The sequence below is a fragment of the Centruroides sculpturatus genome, unplaced genomic scaffold, assembly GCF_000671375.1.
Source record: "Centruroides sculpturatus isolate CEXI.00-Female unplaced genomic scaffold, Cexi_2.0 scaffold2, whole genome shotgun sequence".
In the NCBI taxonomy this organism is placed as follows: domain Eukaryota; kingdom Metazoa; phylum Arthropoda; class Arachnida; order Scorpiones; family Buthidae; genus Centruroides; species Centruroides sculpturatus.
Genome location: NW_019384369.1, coordinates 202,380 through 226,287, shown reverse-complemented (window position 1 = coordinate 226,287; position 23,908 = coordinate 202,380). Strand labels below are relative to the sequence as shown.

General features: G+C 27.2%; 1 protein-coding gene across 4 annotated transcripts in view; it reads right to left on the bottom strand.

Moving 5' to 3' along the window:
- Positions 1–790: 790 nt before the first annotated feature.
- Positions 791–23,908, bottom strand: part of LOC111613603 (protein kibra-like) — a 78,770-nt gene continuing 55,652 nt past the window's right edge. For 2 of the 4 annotated variants that reach the window (XM_023354981.1, XM_023354957.1), the window contains 12 exons: positions 23,130–23,198; positions 17,813–17,899; positions 14,949–15,141; positions 12,635–12,751; positions 12,441–12,564; positions 12,216–12,364; positions 10,489–10,686; positions 8,970–9,068; positions 8,390–8,570; positions 6,159–6,232; positions 3,946–4,061; positions 791–1,141 (listed from right to left, as the gene is read on the bottom strand). In XM_023354981.1, coding sequence (XP_023210749.1) covers positions 925–1,141; positions 3,946–4,061; positions 6,159–6,232; positions 8,390–8,570; positions 8,970–9,068; positions 10,489–10,686; positions 12,216–12,364; positions 12,441–12,564; positions 12,635–12,751; positions 14,949–15,141; positions 17,813–17,899; positions 23,130–23,198 — 1,624 coding nt within the window. In that variant the 3' untranslated portion in view covers positions 791–924. The remainder of the gene's footprint in view (positions 1,142–3,945; positions 4,062–6,158; positions 6,233–8,389; positions 8,571–8,969; positions 9,069–10,488; positions 10,687–12,215; positions 12,365–12,440; positions 12,565–12,634; positions 12,752–14,948; positions 15,142–17,812; positions 17,900–23,129; positions 23,199–23,908) is intronic. The other 2 variants (XM_023354964.1, XM_023354973.1) reach the window with 2 other exon arrangements.

Sequence of the window (23,908 nt, the reverse complement as noted above, 5' to 3'; positions counted from 1 at the left end):
CACTAATTATACTTTGTAAGTGGTTCCAGGATATGAACGACACTTTTGTTAGTTCATAATTCCCTTGCCAACCCTTTCCAACATTGTATTTTGTAATCTCTCCAATTTTAATCATTTCCCAAATTAATGTTTTCCTTCTGATTTAAAACCATGATACTACCTCAGTTCATGCATTAAAAATAATATTAAAAAAGACTGAGAGATTTTTCCAACAGTTCTTGCATAAATAATACATGCATACCATATCAAAATTTTATTAGGCTTTTAGAGATGATACTTATCCATACAACAGTCCAACTGTGATGGACATAACAAACACAATCATTCAATGGCAACATCAATTACCAATAGTGAAACAAGAGAAACTCTCTTGAGCAACCAATAATCCAACCACATTTATGTGGAACGTCAAACTTAATTCGTGTGATATTCTTCCCAATACATCTTTTCTCGCACACCTGCATATGTTATATATGCAGTTTCCATATGCACGCACACATACACACACATATACACAATACAAAAAATAATTCGTACTAGATTCTTCTAAAATCAACAATCTAATACATAATAACAACTCTTTCTTCTTACATGTACATGGCAGTTCTAGACAAGTGAGGAAAATAAAGAATGTTGTACAACAACTGCCCGTTTTAAGTATTGGCACTTGGGCAAGATGGAAATGGCAAAATGAAGATGCTAGAGTTTCAAAATGGACGGTAGGTATGAGTCTTTGAGATTTTTTTTTACTTTCAAATAGAATGAGATGCCAAAGTGACCTTATTTGTTCAATATAAAAATTCTTCTGTCTTCCTTGTCTCTTGTACAGTGATGCCATCTTGTTATTGGGCCACTTCCATTATGGCACACAACTTCAAGAGATGTGCGAAATAAAGAATCACAACTTTAGAAATAAAACATTTTTCACACCTGAACTCCTAATTCTGGATCAACTGTGTATTCGTATTTTTGTGTTTTCTTACCATCATCAGATTCACTTACATAACTTTCACCTTCAGTTTCAGGTTGTGATGAACATTTACTTCTACAGTTTGTTTGATTTTCAGAATTTGTCTCTGAATGTTTGTTACACATAGATGAAAACACAGGATTTGCATGAAGAAAAAATGCCATTTTTTCTCTGAAAAAAAATACATCATCATTACTTTTTTCAAGATAATGCTAATTATTTATGTTATATATTTTTAATAATGTATTTTATTATGTAATTTTTTACTAATTACAGTAGAGTCTCGAAAACTCAGCACTCGATAACCCAGCCACACCCTGGCAGGGCAAAAAAATCCTTACTTAATTAATTTTCATTATAGACAGCTTTATGCCTCAAAGTATTTTTCTGAGGTCTGTCTTATCAGGTAAATTACTGTACACAGTGTATTCATTAATTTTCATTTTCATGTAGTAAAGGCTCTATGCCTTCATAAAGGACGTACTTTTCCTTTGTTTAAGGGTATTTGAGCAGTTTATTCTCTGTTGTATTCTCAAGTAAACAATACATACAAGTACAGTACAGTATTTTCTGAGGAAACGGAAACACTCATACTTATTTTTTTTAACCCCATTCCCGAAAACCCGGCATTTTCAAAAAACTCAGCCACCCTTCGGTCCACATTAGGCTGAGTTTTCGAGACTCTACTGTATTTAGACACCATTATTAAATCATAATATATGAATCTCATACAGAGATTGGAAAATAAATGACAGCCATGACAATTACAAATGTGCTCATCATTTTTGCATTATAACTATTACTCTGTATGCAAGATAGGTTTCCTACCCATTCACTGGCAGAATGGTTTCTTCCAATTTTAGACAAGGTGGATCAGTCTAAAATGGTGTTTTAAGTTGGAGCAGTAATGTTGGTTGAAAAATTGCCTTGAATTCCCTTGCAACCTCAAAGCAGTATAAGCATTCAGAGAGGGTTGTCAGAAAAAAAGAGTATAAACAGTATCCCAGGCATCTTCACTGTGTTATGGAAAAACAGGTGCAAACCATGGCTGCATTGTTGGAGAATGATTGAAGATGGACAATTTGTGAGCTAAGTCATGAAAGCAATCTATCTCACATGACCATCCTGCACATTCTGTGGGAAAAACTGTGTATGTAAAGAATCAAATCTCAATGGGTGTCACAATGCTATCAGATTGAAGGACCAGCATTTTTATGTCACATTATTATGCTAGCTGAAACGTGGACTCAGTCCAACAGACCTGAATTGAAACACCAATCCACTGAGTGGCAACATTATGCTCTCCTTGACAAAAGAAATTCTGGCAGAATCCCACTATCAAAATTATGATCATTGCTATGTACAACTCTGAAGAGGTTATCCTAACACACACTGCTCACTCAAGGGCAAACCAACAATGCACGGTACCATATCCACTTCTTGGAACATAATCTGTAACCTGTGCTGCATATGAAATGACATCACTTCCTGAAGAATCACCCATCATTTCCATTGCCATCTGTCAATCTTAGTGAAGAGCCTACTCAGTAGACGGGGGTTGAGAAGTGTTGTACCACCTTCCATACCTTCTGGACAAGAGTCCATGTGATTTTGAATTGTTCCTTAAAATGAAGGAACTTCTTTGTGGAAATTGCTTCAACACCATCCAGAACATTACATAAGCAATAGACTGCTTCAAAACAGATATCAACAAAAATCAGGCTGCTAATGGCAACAACCAACTTCCACATTGAAAACAGGTCATCTTGCTTGAACAATACAGGTGACCACACAGAAGGACTATAAACTGCACACAGCTATACTTTTTTCCATGTAATTCCATGTAATGTTTTCAGTGATTATATATTTTCCAACCTTCATGTATGTCATACAGGGTGATTCAAGTCATTAATTTTTTAAAATTTCTGTAACTCACAAACTATTTACAGTATGATGATGGAGCTTTCACAGAAGTGCTTAGAAAGAAGTCGGATTTTTTTAGGTGTAACTATTTTGATACTAAAATTGTTATTACATTTCAGTTTTTTACAGCGCCATCTATGGCACAAAATCATTTGTAATTTGTTACACTAAGAACATTTTAATTTTTTTATTCTTACTTTATGCTCTAGTAACAACTTACGCATTATGTAATCTTATCAAACACCATCTATGGCAAGAAATGTAACTATTCTGTTACTAAAATTTTTATTACACGTAGAAAGAAATAGTATTTTTTTTTTTAAGCATTTCTGTGAAAATAGCATCACCTTACTGTAAATAGTTTTAAAGTCACAGAAATTTAAAAAAATTAATAACTCAATCTCAAAAGATACTCTGAGAATTTTGATTTGAATCACCCTGTATTTTTTTTGTTTTAATTTTTTTGTTCTTTTTATTTCAGTGCTAAGAGTTAAATCCTTCAATTCTATATTAAAACTATTCTATATATTGTACTAAAGAAAGTATTTTGTCAATAAAAAATTTTTAACATGTCTATTTGATGAAGCCCAGAATGATTTTAAATATCTGATAATACAATTTAGAAAAAATTTTGTATATTCAATAAAATACTTTCAAGGCACAATATTTTCCTTATTGATAAATATAAATTTTAACCTCAAGGAAAATATTAGATCTAATAGAAATGTAATAAAAAATAAACTTCAACAATTCTAATTTCATATATTATAGTAGATGATGTCACAATCATAAACTTAATTTTTGTTAATTACTTTCTACACTATAAAAAATATATTTCCTCACTTGAAAGAACTTAAATCAGGTTGTTTTTTGCNTAATATGACATAAAATGGGAATAATAATAATTCTTTCGATGTTCAGTCCTATTTAACAAGATGTCTGTCTAAGGTTCTTTCCACATTTGTGACAGAAGCATTCTATTTTTCCTTCTATTTTCTTAAACTTAATTTTTGTTAATTACTTTCTACACTATAAAAAATATATTTCCTCACTTGAAAGAACTTAAATCAGGTTGTTTTTTGCGACTTTTCCTCAATTTATAAATTTCTCTAGATGTCTTCTTTAATAATTTTTCTATTTTCTTATCCTCAGGATTTTGCTTATTTCCCTATAAAAATAAAATAAATAATTTTAAATAATACAAACCTTGTTTTTTTTTTATATGTTTTCTGATCAATTATTTTTACTAAATTCATTTGTATTTAGACTTAAGTATCTAATGAAAGAAAATCTTTTTATTTAATCAATTTAATACTTTTTTACTTATTTATAACAATTATTTTGTAATAGGATTTCCAATGGTAGATATTCTATGTTTAAATTGAATATTTAATCAAAGCTACAGTAAGATCATGGTGATCATGCAATTACTTTATTTCATTACGAGCCAACATTTGTAGCTCATCTGGATAATACAATAAATGCTTCAGTCTATTGTTAGCTTCTACTAGAATTCCTATATATTAGTATATGCCACAGAAAATCACAAACTAACTAAAAGATTTAATTAAAGAGTACTTAATTTACACTTAACCTCAACAGGAGCTGTTCACTCTTTGAACATTTTGAATTCCAACAAAATCCCAACTGTTGGTTGTCCCCTTTCTCCTTTTGTTTCTTTTCAGATACACATCCACAACAAAATCAACACTCTAAGGCCACACTATATTGTTAGTTATATTTTTAGTTAGCTATATTTTTGTAAGTAGATATCATATCAGAAAAAAGCATGAGCAATTCAATTAAGAGACCCCTATATTTATGTACTGATGGATTATATGAAGATATGTTCAGATTTATTAACTTCACAAAACCTTGTATATTTACAAATGGAATACAAACTTATTTAGATTGCCATCACACCCCTAAGCAAATGTCATAAAGCATTAACAAACAACAGTCAAATGTATAAATGGCATAAGCAGTTTAAAGAAATGCTTAAATTAACTGATAAAGCTACACCTATAACCTATAGCCAAGCAAAGTACAGGGAAAATCAGAAAAGATTAGAGATCTTGCTAATATTTGTAAAATTTCTTATACATTTATAAATGCACACTTAAATTGTCATGAATTATATAATGGTATTACATCTGGGTGCACATTGCTCAATAATATTAACAAACGAGCAACAGAAATACTGTATGTGCTCATTAGTATGAAACTTATTAAAATGATGGATAATTATGACTTGTTTCAAAAAACGATTGCAAAGACAGTACATTTCATTGTCTTCAATCGTTTCAGGTTAAACACAAAATAAGTATAGAAATCTCTAACTTCAGCATAATCCAAAATAGTATTTTACAGATATATCAAAGGAAAAAAATCATCTTAATAGTGTTTTTCATAACAAAAGTTTTAGTTCATTAAGAATCCACTTCTAAATGCCATATTGTTACAAATAAGAAGCATGTCAATATTTTTAGCTAAATATTTTTGTGAATCAGTAAGTTGAAAATAACATTATTTGTGACAAGCAAACAGCTGAGTTTTATTACATTGTCTCCTTCATATTTGTTTTAATATAAAAAAATATTACTAGAGAAGACAGAATTTCTATTCTTCCTTAATCTCTAGATCCCAGCTTTTAGATCCAAGAACCAGATCAAGATAGATAGGATAGCATTTTTAAAACTCAAAGAACTGTTAAAAATTCATCATTCTATTCAACAAAAGAAATGAGAAATAATGTGGTTAGGGTTTAAGATGTCATAAATGGGTTAAGGAATATTATGATAAAGAGATAAGAATGTTGGTTAAAGTGTGGGATTACTTAACATAATTTTGAAAATAATCATATTTGTTAATTATATATCATACGTATTAGTTTTATATAGATTATAATTTAAAACTGAATCACAAAAGATTATTTATACTACCTTATACATTAATTTAAGAAGAAACAGTTTAATGCAGCCAATGCTACAATCTTGAGTTTCTATTGAAATATGTTTTGATTTGATTTTAATACAGCAAAAATATTTATTACTATATTGATTTAAAAGAAATATTTCAAATCACTTATTGATATTCAAATGAAATTTTCCAATACAGATAAATCATAAAACATTAGTTAAAAATAATTGGGAGAAATTATTACATAAATAATAGCATATCACTAATTTTGTTTCTGAATGTGTCTATGTATGCATGTGAAAACTACTAAAAGTAATAAGAAATATACCTTTTTTTTATGTCTTACCTCTTTATTAATTGTAGCAAGAATTTGTTGTAATTTTTCATTTTCATTTAACCATAAAGGAATTTCCTGATCTCCTATAAACAAAATATTTCAAACAGTTTACATTTAAACTATTTCATACAAGTATCAAGCAAATTTTAAAATTTATTTTATATTTCAGTATACAAATATTAAGTCATAGTCCATTTTTACTAAACTTCAAAAAGATGAAAAATATAATTTTTTATCTAGTTAATTTTTTTCTCCGTACTTCTAAATGTTTTGAATGTATTATGAAAATAAAAATATAAAATTAATTTAATAATAATAATACAACTTTTGATCATTTTTAAACTTTATTTCACTGAAACAACAGCATTCACAGAAATAAATAAGAAAATTGCTGTTTCATATAATAATTTCAATTATTTTAAACATTTTTTTACTTGCAAATACATTAGACTAAGTAGTATTATTTTAAATTATTACTATAAAAATAAATGTACAGAAATATATATAAAATAATGTACATATAATAATGGAAATTAACTTTATGTGAACATTTTTTCCTTGTTTATTTCTATAAAAATAGCTAATATTCATAACAAGAACAATCAAAAGTTAATAAAATGACTTCAAACAAAACTTAAAAAATATAATTGTAAAAACACACATTATTAATTAGATTTGCAGAAACTTTAATGTGGTGTGTGTGTATACATTTCTCATCATAATTGTTCAACATTTAAAAAAGCAAGTAAAAGAATAACCATATTGTATATTAAACACAACCTTAATCTTTTTAACTTTAATTTCATGAAGAATCCAGACAAAACTTGAAATTATAGCTTGATGTTGTATGGCAGTTGAAGTAGTTATTATTCATTTTTGAAATTAACTAGTTTTCTGCACAAGTTTCTAGTGTTTTTCAGTATTCCATATTCTCTGTAATATCATTTTCTCTCTATTTTCTTTTCCACTCCTTTAACAACTTCAATTTTTGAATTACTGTAATAATAAATTTTGTATGGTCCATGCTTAGACATCATAAAAACAACTCTGTAATCTATCTAGACTCAAATGTCATTAAAATTACAAAATGACATATTTTCCATGTCCCAGAAGTTTACAAAACATACATTTCGGGTACTACATTAAATCTAGAATTAACACACAGTTAACTGATAGTTCAAAAATGAAAGATGAAAAGAATAAATATTAATTTTGAGAGAACTATACCTTTTAACGCTAATTTTACTACAAATTTCAAGGAAAAAAGACTTAACCAATTTGAATTATTGGCTTAGTCAAGTTCAAATTAACCAAATTCAACTATACTACTCATTACCATGATACTTTATAATACTTATACAATTTTTTTTCTTCTTCATAAAATTGATAGTATTATCTTAAAATTTAAAAAGTTTTTCTAAATTGCTTTAAATATAATATTTTAGTCTAAATAAACCAAGATCAAAAATTTCATAATCCAATAAATTTGAATTTTATTTCATGTTGACATTTTTCTTTTAACTATAAAAACATTTTTTAATATAACTTAAAATATTACATTTCACAACAACAATAATCTATTTGAAAAACTTTTAAATAAATTTTATTAAACACTATATGATATACAGTGCTACCCAGAGTTATGTGATTTTCAAATCTCGTCAATTCGTCTTTTGTTTGAGCGCCACGCAACTCTTGATTACTCACTCCCCTCACACTATTGTTCAGTTTACATGTTTGGACGTGTTGTGTGGAATCGACACATAGCTATAATTTATTTTGTGTTATTTATTTCTGTGTTTGTTATATCTATGGAGACTTGAGAGACTCTATGTGGTGATTTCTTGTAACCATGAATGAATCAAAAGACGAGAACATTTTATTAGCTTACATACATCTGACTTGGATTTCACACAAATTGCGAAATTATACCCCAACTTACACGAATTTGACTTAAGCAGTTATCGCTTGGTCCCACCTATTGCGTAAGTTCAGGGTATCACTGTATATGAATATAGCATCAAATTAAGCATTCAACTTTGCTATATCTAACATTTTTCCATTTTCAGAAGTTTTCAATAAATATGGAACACATTCATACTACATTATCAAAGACAGTGACTTAATGTAATATGCTATGACAAACCAAAATTAAGACTCTCTATCATAGTAACAAAACATGTTAAAATTATTACTTTTCTAGTTTTATTGGAATGTCATTACATTTAAGCAATATTTACCTTTAGCTCTAGCTTCTTCTAAATGTTGTTTCCATTCTCTTAACTGTGCAATTTCATCTTGTAAATGATTTAGTCGAGTTTGTGAAGCCTGCAGATCAAGGGCTAAATCAAGTGATGTTCGTATGGGACCAGCCCGCAAACCAAACACACTTGAACTATGCTTTGAACAAACCGGTGGAGGCTGAAAAATTGCATTTTTTTATATTGGTGATCAGATTTTCCAATAATATAATTTGTTTTTTAAAAAAAAGTCAATTATTTTTATGTTAAAAAAATCGAATATTTTTAGTACTTTTGATGATGAAGTCTCCAGACCATCAGAATCAAATACCAATAAAAAATAAAAACAGGAAAAAAGCTTACAATAAAATAATTCTTAAAAACTTTTATTAAAAAAACAAAAATTCAAGATCTCTGATTTTTGTTATATATATATATATATATAAAATAAGGAAACTTATTCCTCAAACACATTAAGGAGTAAAATTTTACTTCATTTTAAAGATGGCCTGTCGTTCTCAACATTAACCATAAGAGAAGTTGAATGAAAATCCTTTTCTTATTTACAAGCTATTTTTACCTTTTTCCATCTGAGACTTCTCCTTTCTAAGGAATTACGTTGAAAAGGTCCAGCTTTACGATACAATGGCATAGAGCTATCACTATCACTTCTATTTAACTAAAAGTAAATAAAATTTTGAAAATTATTTTATTTTAGTCTAATAATATATTAATTTAAATACTTTTTAATAATAAAAACATAAATTGAGTACTATTTTCATCATAAATTTTCTTAGTCCTGCAAACTCCTCTATATTAACTTTTATTATTAAATAAAATCTTTAAATTTCAGAAAAATGTTATTTGAAAAATTATTTAATTTTTTGTGTAACTATGTAACATACATTTTAAATTAAATAAACTGACTCAATATATGCTCAGCTTATATTAATATTAATTTTAACAATATAAGAAAAAATTTATTTTTAATTATAGTTTTAAAAATTTAGTAAATGATATTGCTGCATACAAAAATAAATCAAATCTATTTTACAACTTAAATTTTTCACATTATAGTTTATTTATATAAAATTACAAATAAATAAATAATTGTTAAATATTATATAGTTCAGTATCAAAATTAATAGAGAATTAAATCTTAATGATATTTTTATAAAAATTGGAATAAAATAACTTTATCTGATTATTCACTTAGCAGATATAGAAATAGATTGGAAAAATATAGTGTGTTTATAATGCAATTTAAAAAATCTTCTAGTTAAAAGTAGTATAGAATTTGTTTACAATAGTTGTGAAAAGCCTACTGTATTAATAAATATATGAACTGTCTTTTTTTAATATATTATTTAAAAACTTGGCAATTTTATTTTCAGTATTATTTTCTTCATTTTTCTATTTGAGATTTTTCAAAACACAAAATTTATACTACTAAATTAAGCTTTGAGGTTCTAAAAATATTTGTTATTCAAATTCAACTTTAAAAAAATTTTAAGATTAAAATTAGGGTACAGACATTTAGTAACAATTTAGATAAAAATTTCCATAAGATGCTCAACACTATATACTTGTATATGTTGTATTTATTTTTACTCTTACTTATATGTTTACTCTCTTATCTCTTAATAAATCAATGAGCAGATTGATCATAATGTCTATGAGAATATGATATACAGTTTTAAATATAGCTCCATATAAGCATAAGGTAGTTTTGTTATGTAATAATAATTTTACAGAATTATTAAAATATTTTTATTTTTTACTTTTTTCATAATGTTCAATTTAATAGTAATTTAAACAATACATTGATTCTAATAGCACTAAAATACAGCCTAATTCAATTTCTGAATAAAAAATTGTTCAGAAATTGAATGAGATATTTTAACTCTTGGCCAAAATTTACCACTCCTAACAATAAAATGGCAATCTATATTTTAACATTTACTGTTACTTTAGGTATTAAGTATTTAAATGTTAATACATTTGAAAGAACAAAGTAGAGGAAAAAATGTTTAATTTTTAATAATCTATTAAATTCCACAATTTTATATAGAATAAGAATTTATAAAAAATTTACCTACCCTACAAATATATTGATTCTTGCTTACAGCTGCACTAGGAGAAAAAGTCTGTGATCTTTTTATCATAGCTGTTCTAGAAACATCATCTGATCGTTTTTTAGGACTTTTCTCAGGCATGAACACACATTCTGTATTTGTTTCTTTATCACAAAGTGCTACATTACCAAGTCTTTCTGCTTCACACTGGACACAACGTTTCTGAAATACATATAATTTCAATTTAAATATTTTATAACCAATGTTGTAATTTATAATAGTATTTTGAAAATTGTATAATTATTTTATTTATAACTAATAACTGTATAATGCAAATAAATGTGTTTCTGTAATTGATATAAGATGATAATAAAGGTCTACTGTTAGTGTATATAACAAAAAAATGCATGTTAGTCAAAAAATTAATCAAGTCTATTTTGACTGAATATGATGAATAAGAAAGAAAATTTTTTTATTCTATTTTAAATATTCAGTAAATTATAAACTGCCATGTTTCATTATACTGAATGTAATATTAAAATAGAATTTTTTTGAATTTTAGTTTAACAAGTTTCAGTCTATATCTGCATTTTAAATGTTATAATACTGTTTCGGTAAAATTGATATTACAAGCTATAGTGTAAAGTTCATGATATGAAAAATGATTAACAGCTGACAATCATTATTGCATAATATACTGATTCAATGAAGCAGAATTTGATTATTATTAATTGCTTTCAATAAAATTTGCAGATTATATTTTGTGTCTTTTTTGAATGCCAATGCATTACATCTATAAATGTCATAAATAACAGTGTAGGGAGTAAGATAGTAAAAACTATGTTTAATAGAGAAATCTAATATAAATAATGATTACATAAGCAATCAATTTGATATAAATATCATAGCCTGTTACTTCATATAGGTTCTTCAACGCTAAAAATATTTTACAATAAAAAAAATTGGCTTAATTCTCAAATGCAATATATTTTGTTTCAGATTAAAGTAGCATTTAATTGTCAAAACCAAATGATTGTCGTATTATAGATGTCTATATATTACTAATACTATTAATAATTGAATGCTAAGTAATTTGGCTTTAGAGGTAGGCATTAGGCAGTATCTCATGCTAAATTTAATAATTATAATTAATAAAGTTCTGGAAGAAAAGAATTAGCCAGAATGAGACTTAAACCTGCAACTTTCACAAACCATAAAGTCATGTTGCCAATTATGCTACTCAGTAGTCTGATCTTCACTTCCAGAATATTAATTTAAATGTACTTATTGTGCCAAATAAAGATTACTTGGCACCCAGGGCCTGTAACTCCCACTATGGCACTTAGGGGTCTTGAACCCGCAAGATGAGTTGCAGCTTCAAGTCTTGCTTTGGGCTGATTCTTTTCTTCCAGAACCTTTTATAATTAATTATAAAAGTATAATTTAATTATAATTATTAAATTTAGCAAGATTTAGTGCCTAATACCTACTTCTAGTGTCAAATTACTTAGCATTTAATTATTAATTAATAGTACTAGTAATAGAACCTGATATATATTATAATCCAGCAATTGTTGGCTTTAACTATTGGGTTTTAGATGCTGATATTTCATTTTCAATGCAGACCATAAAATACACAATTAAAGTTTAAATATAACACCATTAGTAATGGACATGCTAACCTGAAAATCTCATAATTCTAGTTAGTGTCTGACTTAAATTTATATAAACTGTAATAAAATTTTTCTTACTAGCTTTCCTTCTTCAGTAATATTCACTAAATTTTCTTCAAGTCCTTCTCCATTCTCTTCGTCATCATCATCATCGTCATCATCATCATTATCATCACTGTCGTTGCCCTCTTCACCCATTACTCCACCAGAATCTACTATATCATTTCCTATTTAATTTTTATGTTTTCATTTCATAAGTATACATTAACTTTTGCAATCAGTGATGCCTGTAAAACCACATACCTTGGTTTCTTGTAAGAGTTGAAGTTTTCGAAGAAATAATAGTTGATTCATCACTACTTTCTTCTTTTAAACTCATAACACGAGGATGAATACCTTCTACAATTTCTGATCGATCATCAGCAATCTATTTTAAGTACAGTGTTTCAGCAATGTAATTGAATATAAAAATTACTTTATATTTACTTTATACTAACCCTATTAACTCTATCAGGAAATGGATCAGGTTGCATAAATCTGAAACTCAACACATTATACCATTTCACAGTTGTAGTTTCAGGATTAAAATCAGCTAAACTTACTTGAGAACTACCCTATATTAAAATTCAAAAATGTTTTGTATTAGTTTTAGAAATTATTAACATTTCTATTTAATTTTTTCATATTATTCATAAATTTAATATTTTTTATTATATTTAAAAATTTGTAAGTTAATTAGTAATGTAATTTAATGGCATAACTAACTTTTATGATATCAATGTCAATATTTAATTATAATGCAATGTACATATTATACACTAGGGATGACCAACAAGTCAATCAGTATACCATTTTCAGTCGAGCACGAAAAGTATGGCCAAATTAAAATGTGAAAAACATGATGTAATTTTGATAGAAGTATTAAATTCACATTTTTCATGCTGAAATCTTAACTATTCACTATGAGTTTGTAATGCTCCATAAGATCAAATATGGTGGATACAAAAGTTTTCTTGGGGTTGAAGGTCATTGCTAGGTTATGTCACTTTAGTAATTATTTTGCTGCACCCTAAGCAATTTCAGTTAAGTGCAAAATAATTGAACCAAAGAGAAACAAAATTTATGATTTCTGCAATGAAAGAAATAAAATTCATTTCTGTTATGGTAAAAAATAAATGGTGTCATTTAATTTACATTTAGATTATTATTAATTGCATGTGCAATTAATAATAAATTGTATTTACCAAAAGATGATGATCTGGAACACTAATTGCTGTGCAATAAATAAATATAATTACATTTTGTAGCCTAATTTTATTAGGATAGTTTATTGAGCTATTATAAAAGAACAGAGATGTGAAGTAGATTATTTGTGCTTTTAACTTAGTAGGGTTTGATTTGACTTTCATAAGTTGCCAGATCTGGTATACAGGTATACCTTGGGTTACATCGTTTTGAGTTAAGTCGTTCTCGATTATACATCATTTGTCAAAAAATATATGGAAAAATAAAAATCAAGTTTGTCATTTTATTCAACTTTACGTAAAGTCTGTCTGCCACAAATATTGAAGTTGTAATATCACTAAAAAAGCATTAAAAGCACAAAATCATATTAAAATACATTTACAGTATATGTTATCAATAATATAATCATCATAAATCCTAGAGAACAAAATATGAAAATATCTGTGACTCTGTTGTCATCTTATTTAGTGGTGTTTAAGAACTCAATATTGGCTTTTTCCATGGTAGTTCCAATATCTACCGTTTAGCGTCGTTGTCAGTGCCACTCGATATTGGTAGATTTAACACAAATTAGTTTATTTTCTACTATCACAAAATATTTTATAAATAACAAATACAGTTATTAAAATTAAGATGATTTTGTAAGGTTAATGTCTTAGAGCAAACCACATTCACAAATAGAGTCAGCAATGTACTGTAAACATCGCTAAATTGTAAACATGTATGTACACGTATTTGTAAATTTAGATAAATTTTACTTTATTTCTGTACTAATTAAGAACTAATTTGTTTAAGAACTAAATAAAATACAGAACTAGGAATGGTTATTTGTGGTTTAGCCTACTGACAAGTAAATTCAGAGACAAATAAATTTGACTTAATTTGTTCCAGGAGAGGCGATTTACCAACATAAGGTGAGGTATACCTGTACACTATACTTTTAGATATAATAGATTTCATATAGCTTACTAATATAGGTATCTAATTTCTAGAAGTTTATTGGCAATTTTTACAATAATACAGTATAATTGATTATATAATCTTATTGTATGTATATATAGATTTGATTATGTATAAATTCTTTTTTTCTATTAATTTACTTTAAAAAATAATAAAGGTTATCTTAATCATCATCTGATAATGTCTAATGAAAGCAAAGTATATTTTCCCTGATTCTACATACGAGTACAAAAATAACAAAAATTAAGAGCTAAACTCAGTAAGTTAATCCTACTATACTGACTCAATAATATTTTAAACTTATGAAATATTCATTCTCAATAATTTTCAAAATTTTTCCATCTCAATATTATATGAAAAATAGCAACAATAGTAAAACTAAATAATAAAAAATATAAAAATAAACACAAATGTTAGAGAATATTCTTAAATTATTTATTTCATTAAAAATCTAAATATAATGGATGTTTAAGCCTCAAAATTAATGACAAAATTTCAGCAATAAATTTTAAATAAATCTGAAATATTATTACACACAATAAGTTAATCAATGTTATGTTTTCTTTTTCATAATTTTTAAAACTGAATTAAACTACAATTACTTACCAAGCATTCTTCTTCATTAGTTGATGATATAGACCAAATATTAACTTGTAAAGTTTTGGTATATAATTTTGACCAAGGTATAGGAAATCTGAAGTTTTCACCAATTGTTGGCTTTCCAAGAGTATCAATTGGGGCAGTACTAAAGTTATCTAATATATCATGTGAACTTGGTAATAATGCCACTTTAATACATCTAAAATATAAATAAATTTAAATGTATACTATGTAATTGCTTTAATTATAATAAAAGTATTGAAATTTCCTGTCCATAATCCTCAGCAATATATAATCTGCAGGAGCAATTTTTCATTGTCCAAAGAAAAAGAAAAAAAATAGTTGTCATAAAATCCAGGAGGACAAATTTTCATTAAAAAAAGTTAGTTTCTACTGTAAACAAGGATGCAAAGTAGGTAATAACAAACATTTTAACATACTTTTTAACTGGTTCCTTGAAAAAAAGATTACATTAAAATCCAAATATCCTTAAAAAACATGCATGTATTCAGAATGGATAAAGAAATAAAACATATATTACCAGTATTAAAGCTTCCATAAAAGCATTTATTTCTCACAATATAATGTACAACAATCAGCACCTCTAAATAAGTTTTACACAAAGAATAATAAACTGTTATGCTCAACAAAAAACAAGTTGTTTCCTATTGAGGATTTGATGTGTTTTCAATCATTGCAGTTTCTAAATTTGAATCATAAAGAAATCCTTTCTTGTCAAAATCATAATTATTGTTCATTAAGTATTTCCTTTTGTTTCTTTTACTTGTTGCCATGATGCTCTGGTTTGTAGCTTCACAAGACTACAGAATCTATAGAAAATTGACTTGATATTGCTTTACTCTATCTGCTATGACAATCTTTGAGTCTAGCAATATATTTTTCACAAGGTGCCAAAACTATAGAACATAGTGTCCTCTCATTATCACAAGATGGCAAAATGATCTCTCTAATTCACTGAACTTTTTATGACTCCCCTGACCATCTGAATGTGAAATATAGTATATTTCTTTTTCAAAAATCAGAATGAATTTTCAGCTCATATGATAAGGATAAAGTTTTTGATGTGTTAAATCTCAAAAATATGCAAAATTGACACTAAATGCAATAACATTATCATTGTGGTTTATGAAGATTTGAAGGAACTCTTAAATGTTTAACATTCTCTAATTAAAAAAATATGTTTAACAAAGTTTCCACTGTAATTAAGTAGCTTTACTGATGCATAAGCAATGAAATAACAATTTTAATAGTTACAAAATAACATTCTCATCAAATTTTGGGAAGAAATTAAATAATTAATATATAAACTACAACTCCACAAACCTAATTTTTGATTAAAACCAAACAATTGATAGATTGTCTGGCTTTAAATAATTTATTTTAAAGCAGTACAATTAAATTTTAAAATCCAGAATTATACTAGTTTTTGCTGTCATAACAAAGTCTAAGTCTAGAAATCATAAATCAATCTTATTACAATAAATTATTTTTTGAGTTCAGACAATCAGTTGATCTTACTAACAGCATGGTGTAACATGTAAATATTAAATAAATCATAGTGGCCAATAAATGCATACTGTATAACAACTCGTAATCTTATTTGTGTTTAGCAATTTTTGGGTGGGAGCAATTAGTACTCAATTTTTTTTTGTTTTGAACATACTACCCATGTGTGTCTGAATGTTGAATTAATAAAAATATTATAATTCAACAACTTCTATAAGAACTTTCTAGATCAATCATTGGAACAGGCTTCTGAATATCTTCATGTCAGCAATAAAAATATCAAGTCTTGTCATATCATCCTGATTTCTTATCAAGGTCAGATAATGTTAATCATTATTGATTATCTAAGCTTAAATATTCAAAACTGTTTCTTGAAAATATGTTTTATTAAGGAGCTTCATTCACTTACCACATTACCACAACTTGTTTATAAAACAAAAAGTAAAATAATGTTAAAACCACTTTTTAACATTGTGAAAAATTGTCTCAGATTATATATAACTACTGTTAATCTGCACCAAGATAGTCAGAATATTTTTTTACATGCTATTTACAGATTATAGGCAGGAAATTATGGTATATATTTAATAACATTTTAATAAATATATATTTTATACAGGCATTACTAGCTAATATGTCAGCTATGTATGCAGTCTATCATGGTCCAAAAGGTTTAAAAAATATTGCAACTAGAGTACATAACAGTACACTTCTTTTAGCAAAAGGTTTGTAATTATTTATAAAAGTGTAATTGAATTTGTCATTTATTGTTCTTAAAATTTCTATAATTTATTTATCTAATTAGTAATCTAATTTTATATAAAAATTTAAGTAAATTTGCCTTATTATGAAGACTGGAAAATTCAATGCATTAACTCTTGTATTTCTAATGGTTACATACACAGAAAATGCCATGAATATAGAATTTGTGAATACTGAAAGCTAGGATTTTGATTTCTAGGCATTAAAATACTTTTCTCTATATCATTTCAAATCAAATGTANAGGTATTTAAACTAAAACCAAATATATTTGATAATTTATTTTGGAATTTTAATGTTTGATTATAATAACTCAAATTGCAGTTCTTCATACTAAAATTTTTTAGAATGTCAGTGATATATTTTTAAACAACTAACAGTAAGTAATAATTCAAGTGACTTTGATATTCAATGATGTTTTCACTTATAAAATTAATTATACTAAATATAAATACAGGTTTTACATAAATATAAAATTAAAAAAGTTATCATTCAGCAGAATTATTTTATTCGTATTTTTTAAAAGTGTATAAAAGACAAATATGAAAATTCTAAAATTTGCATTATTTAATAAACAACTTACACTTTATGTTGTTCAGGTACGGATAGAGCTGCTAAATTTCGAGCTCTTTCTACTCCCACATGGAGAAGACCATCTTCAGATGAATACCTTATAAGAAAAATATTAATATAAATTTATTTTATATTGTAACTATAACTATTAAATGAAAATAATTTGAAAATTTAAATTATGAATTTTATGTAAAATCTAGTTTTATATTTCAATACAATTTATAAATTAAGCAGTATTTGTCTAGAATGACAATAAAGATTATATTTTTTTTCTTCAATTCAATATTAGTTATTTCTATAAATACAAATTGCAGATCACTATTTTTTAGTGATTAATAATAATTACTAAAAAGTTCATAACCATTATTTCTCAATTCTATTATGTTTTAGCATTTCTTAAATAAAAATATTTGTTAAAATATCATTTTCTAGTAATAAAACACAATCATCATATAGGTGTATATTGTATTATAAGCTCAATATGACAAATTTATGTTGACCATAATAATTATTAGCTTTTTTATTTCTTTTTTGCAAAAAAAAATAATTTTAATATTCTAAACATGTTGAAAATATAAGACAATAATATATTAGTTATAAATTCACAATTTCAGTATTTACCACTAAAAATTCCAGAATAATGATTATTAGATAAATCAGAATCATCATCAACAAATTTAATCAGAGGAACAAGAATTAAAGCAGTAAAAAAAAAAAAAAAAAGAGAACAAAATTCTGATTGAATAACTATTTATTTAGTCTATTTCAGGGGTAGCCAAAGTGGTCAATATTGATTCTCGTGTCTATATAACATTATTGGGAGGGGGGTCAACGAAAAGACTAAAACTTACAAATTTTGAACTGAATATTGCTAATCTTGCTAAGGATTATCAAGAATTATCAAGCTTATCCATCTCATTGATTGTCAGTTAAAAAACTTATTAACATATGTACAGTACAATAAATGTAAAAATTAAAAGATATATATTTAAATAGTAAGTGCTTTTTTTTTTACTTCTAACACACACTTTTTGATGGGGGTCAGTCAATGTAAGGTTTCGAAAAGTTGTAGGGGGTCGACGATCAAAAAAGTTTGACAACCCCTGGTCTACTTAATCTTCTTTGATATTATGTTCTATTGTTTTAACAATATAGTAGATAGTATGCTATGTTTTGCAGTGAATAAATATATTTTGAATAACGCAATTTGTTTGTTCTACTGTAATTATTAATTTTTCTATATAAAATTTTCTAGTTTTTAATTTGAATGATTTTAAGAAACAGGGCAGAGGTCAAGTGAGTGCGGTGAGTGTGTTAGGACAACAGTTCTTAGAAACCAAAAGTGAATTGGAACAGGAGCATGAAATTTAGAAACCAAAAGTGGCATGGAACAGGAGCATTATTGTGTAATAAATACCCATAACTGATTGGTCCATAGTTAAGATCAAAGATTTACTCAAGCAGTGTAACATTCTGTTACACTGCTTGAGTACATTACCCCAGGAGTTATAGTTAATTTGAAAATTTAAGACGAGTCCTTTTTTCCTATGCACATCCTTTTTTAATTCCAATCCAGGAGCCATAAACAGCAGGTGATTTGAAGTAAAAACTTCTAAAACAGACAAATACTATTAAAAAATTCACAATTAAAAATGATCCTTTTTTTGTAGGCTATGATATCTACAAACACTAAAACCCAAATTCTTCACAACAGCATTCCTGTTAAATACTATTAAAAATGATCTTGATTATATGTGTGTTTTAGAAGTTTTACTTCAAATCACCTGCTGTTTATAGTTCCTGGATTTGAATTAAAAGAGGATGTACATAGGAAAAAAAGGACTAGTTGTTTGTATAGTCAGATTATGGTAGAAAGTTTTTTTTTAAATTTATCTTGCCTTTCCTGCAATTTTTGTGAAATTGGTCCATTTGGTCTGTGGATTGAACAGGAAGCACTACTTTTCCTCCTCCATTATTATTATGCTCAAAAATTGCAGGTCTTGGTCAGCAACAGTGATGAGATTTCCATTATTTTCATTGATACATCCAACTGGTTTGCTGTTAACCTTCATGGGCTGCACTGACACATCAATTTCAACTGACATACCATATGGTCTCTGATATCCCAGCAACTTCAGTTATTTATTTCATCACCTGGTATCTTATGTGTGCAATTGCAGCAATCTTTGAAATGTTATCAGCCATGTGAGCTGACACTAGATGCCCACTACAAACATTGTCTTTGGCCTCTTTCCTACCATTCAAGACTTTTGACCATGACAGGGTGTTATCGCTATAAATTTCTTTCAACATGTTATAAGTTTCAATGCAAAACTTAATATTAATACACTGCTCAATAAAAGTCATTTTCCACAAATTCCAGATCACTATGAAGCTTGCTCACAATACCAGAATATACTGTAACACATATGATCTACTGTGGCAATACAACGTCTCTTCTCTGTTGTAAGATAATCAAGGAATCATCATGGGTCTGCTATACCCTGTCTCCAAACTCATACATATATATACACATGGGTAGGCTGAAAACTAATGCACACATGCTTGTAGAACACGCTTCAAAATCATATATTTATTTTTCAACATAGTCACCGTTAAGGCTAACACATTTATCCCAATATGTAACAAGTTTTTTCATTCTGTCACTGAAAAATTCTTCAGACTTTTCTCGAATCCAGGACTTGACAGCTGCCTTCACCTCATTATCCAAGGTATAATGATCACCCTTGAGGTCTCTCTTGAGTAGAGGAAAAAAATAAAAATCACAAGGTGCAAGATCAGGGGAATAAGGAAGGTGTGGAATCAGTTCAAACTTCAGGTTTTGCAGAGCCTCTCCAGTTGTGTGCGAGGTATGTGGACGAGTGTTGTCACGTTGCAAGATTATTGGTGTCAGGCTGCCTCTAACACGACAAACTCAATGTTGGAGGTGTTTTAAAGTCTGTATGTACTGAGAAGAATTAAACATTGCAATGAGGAGCAACAGTAATCGTCTGTGGCAGTGATCGGACGTCAGCTGCATGTTTTATCAACAATTATAGCTTTTCCAGGCTTGCAACCACAAAATTTTATTATCCATCGATTTACAGTAAACCTATCAACAGCATTGTCACCATAAACAGCCTTTAAAAAAATGATGAATCTCAGTAGGAGTCACTTTTCCAGCACTTAAAAATTCGATAACAGCACGCTGTTTAACTCATGTTGACATAGCACTAGAACATGTCTCCATATTTCCGCTTCTCAAAATATACTGAATGAACACAACAACCTCAAACTGCGCATGTGCATAGAGGGGGAATGTTACTTCCATATGTCACCTGGCACGCTTCTGAAAATCATTTTGTTTGCACTCTACAAGCATGTGTGCATTACTTTTCAGCCTACCCTCATATAAATACTGTATAATTTGTCTGCTTAATAATAAATATTTTAACAAAGTATTCAAATTACTCTTATATGTAATATTATTTAAAAATTTAAACCATAAACATCTTTTTTGCCAATGCACTTTTTTTCTAAAAAAGAAAAAAAATTAAAATACCAAACTTTTACATGTATTAGAAGAATGGGCTTTTTGTTTTTTATCAAATGTAATGTCAAATCTCATAACAACTAATAAAACTTAAAAACTTTGATAAAATTTGTGATAATGCAATTACATGCATGAAATGTAATCAATAACAATAAAAGTGTTTTGTTATTATTAAGAATTATACCAAAAAAATACAATGTTTCTGGTTGAACTTGTAGTTACAAAATTTCTGAAAAATTATTATGCTGACAGTCATTGAACTGTCAACTTCATATACAGTAAGTGTTTAAAGATGAACTCTTCTACAGTATTATTAAAGTATACAGTATTACAGTGAAAAAAGTATTTTTAAATGCATTGTATGGTCCTCAAATTTGTTCTACTTCTAATCAAGATAGAAGTCAAAGTTATCTTGATGAAGACATATCTAAGTCCAATTAAAATGCATTTTAATAATGTTTTAGGGTAGCCCACCTCAAAACCCAATAAATAAACCAAATGTAGAATTTAATTATATGTTACGTGTGAATGCACTGTAGTGATGTATATGATAGAACAGTTCCATCCCCCATACCAATCTTGAAAAACCAATACTAATGAAAAAATATTTTTTAACTTTTAAAATATATTAAAAATTATGACCATTATCATTACTTATTTTATGTATAAAATGTATATAAAATAATTGTTTACAATATATTAGTATTAAAAAAATGAATCATGTTAATATGAATTACCATAGTGTGTTTCACTTAAAACAAATCCACTTCAAGCTTATGCAATATTAATTCAAATAATAGATGTTCAGCTATCTTGCAAATTTAACAACGCTAAACTGTTTGTCTGTGTACTACACATTCACTATCCCTTCAATCATATAAAATCAAAAATTCAACACGTTCTTAAATATTCTTTATCAAACATTACACATGATACTGAATTTCTCAAAACTGCACATTATGATTTAATAAACTGTATTTTAAAAAAAACCACTGTATTTACTCAAATAATATGTGCATATTTTTCCAAAACACTAACAAAAAGTTGGAGTGCTCAATTATTTCAAAAAATTTGGTTTGCAAAATCCAAAGTGCTTCCAGTTACTAAGCATTTTGCTTACTTTGCTAGTGAGAAATTTTGCTTATCAACTGAATGACTTTGCTTAATATAATGACAGTATGTAATCAATAGTTACAAACATAATAATGCAAAATTCTTAATAATAAGAATTTTTTGTGAAGATGAAGATAATGTAATAATGTAAGTTAAATATAACTGAGACTGAGAATAAATAATCATTATACCTATATTACCACTTAGTTTAAGATAATGGACTATTAGCATGTTTTCACCTTCAATTCAAATTAAACAATGTAAAGAAGTCTTACTTCCATTTAATTTGTAGTAATTGTATTATCTACAATTAGCAAGTTAATTTATTATAATTTATTTTTTATCAGATATAAATTATTTGTATATCATCATTTAATATCATGTGGACTTGTAACTGAGCATCATCATATTGAATGCTACAAAACAGTGAGAGTAAAGGTTGCTATTATGTTGCAATCATAAATTATTAAAATTTATTAAATATGTAATACTGGTTAAATGTTAAATTTAATTTATCTTAAAAAATGGGATGTGCAGACTACTGGAGGGTGCAGATTATTCAAGTAAATACAATAATATAAAATACTTTCTTGATTTTGCTATGTAAGTGAGTCAGTTTTAAGTGTAATATTATTAGATGAACTTTGAAATCTTATTTTACCTCAATTTCACTTGCACCTGGGCAGTTTCTAAATTCATTTCACTTAAACCAAGACAATCACCACCCAATCTGAAAAAAATAGGAGAACAGTTATTAAATAACAGACATAAGAAACTAAATTATAAATTTGCTTCTACAAATGAGAACACTGCAAAATCCTCAATATATTTCTTTCATCATTTAAAACTGTTTCCCTCACTTCCTTACAATCACCCATTCTTCCTACAATTGTGACTTTGTGCAAGATTATATAAAACATTCTTTTCCAGCACTTAAAAATTCGATAACAGCACGCTGTTTAACTCACGTTGACATAGCACTAGAACATGTCTCCATATTTCCGCTTCTCAAAATATACTGAATGAACGCAACAACCTCAAACTGCGCATGCACATAGAGGGGGAATGTTACTTCCATATGGCACCTGACACGCTTCTGAAAATCATTTCGTTTGTGCTCTACAAGCATGTGTGCATTACTTTTCAGCCTGCCCTCGTAATATATTTGAAAAACGTTAATGAATTCTGGGGTTATTTTCAGTTTATAGTTTAATATATATATATTTTTTTTTATATGAAAGTATTTTGTAATATCNTTTCTACTTCCTTTTCTCTTCTTTACTTTTTCTTTGCTTCTTTATTCTATAATTTTAACTTTTATTCATGTTTTGAAAAGGTGTTGCTAATTTCAATATTTTAAAATAATGACGACGATGACGATTTACAATATTGATTATTTTTGTTTTCTAGGTATCTATATTTCTAAAAATTAAAATTACA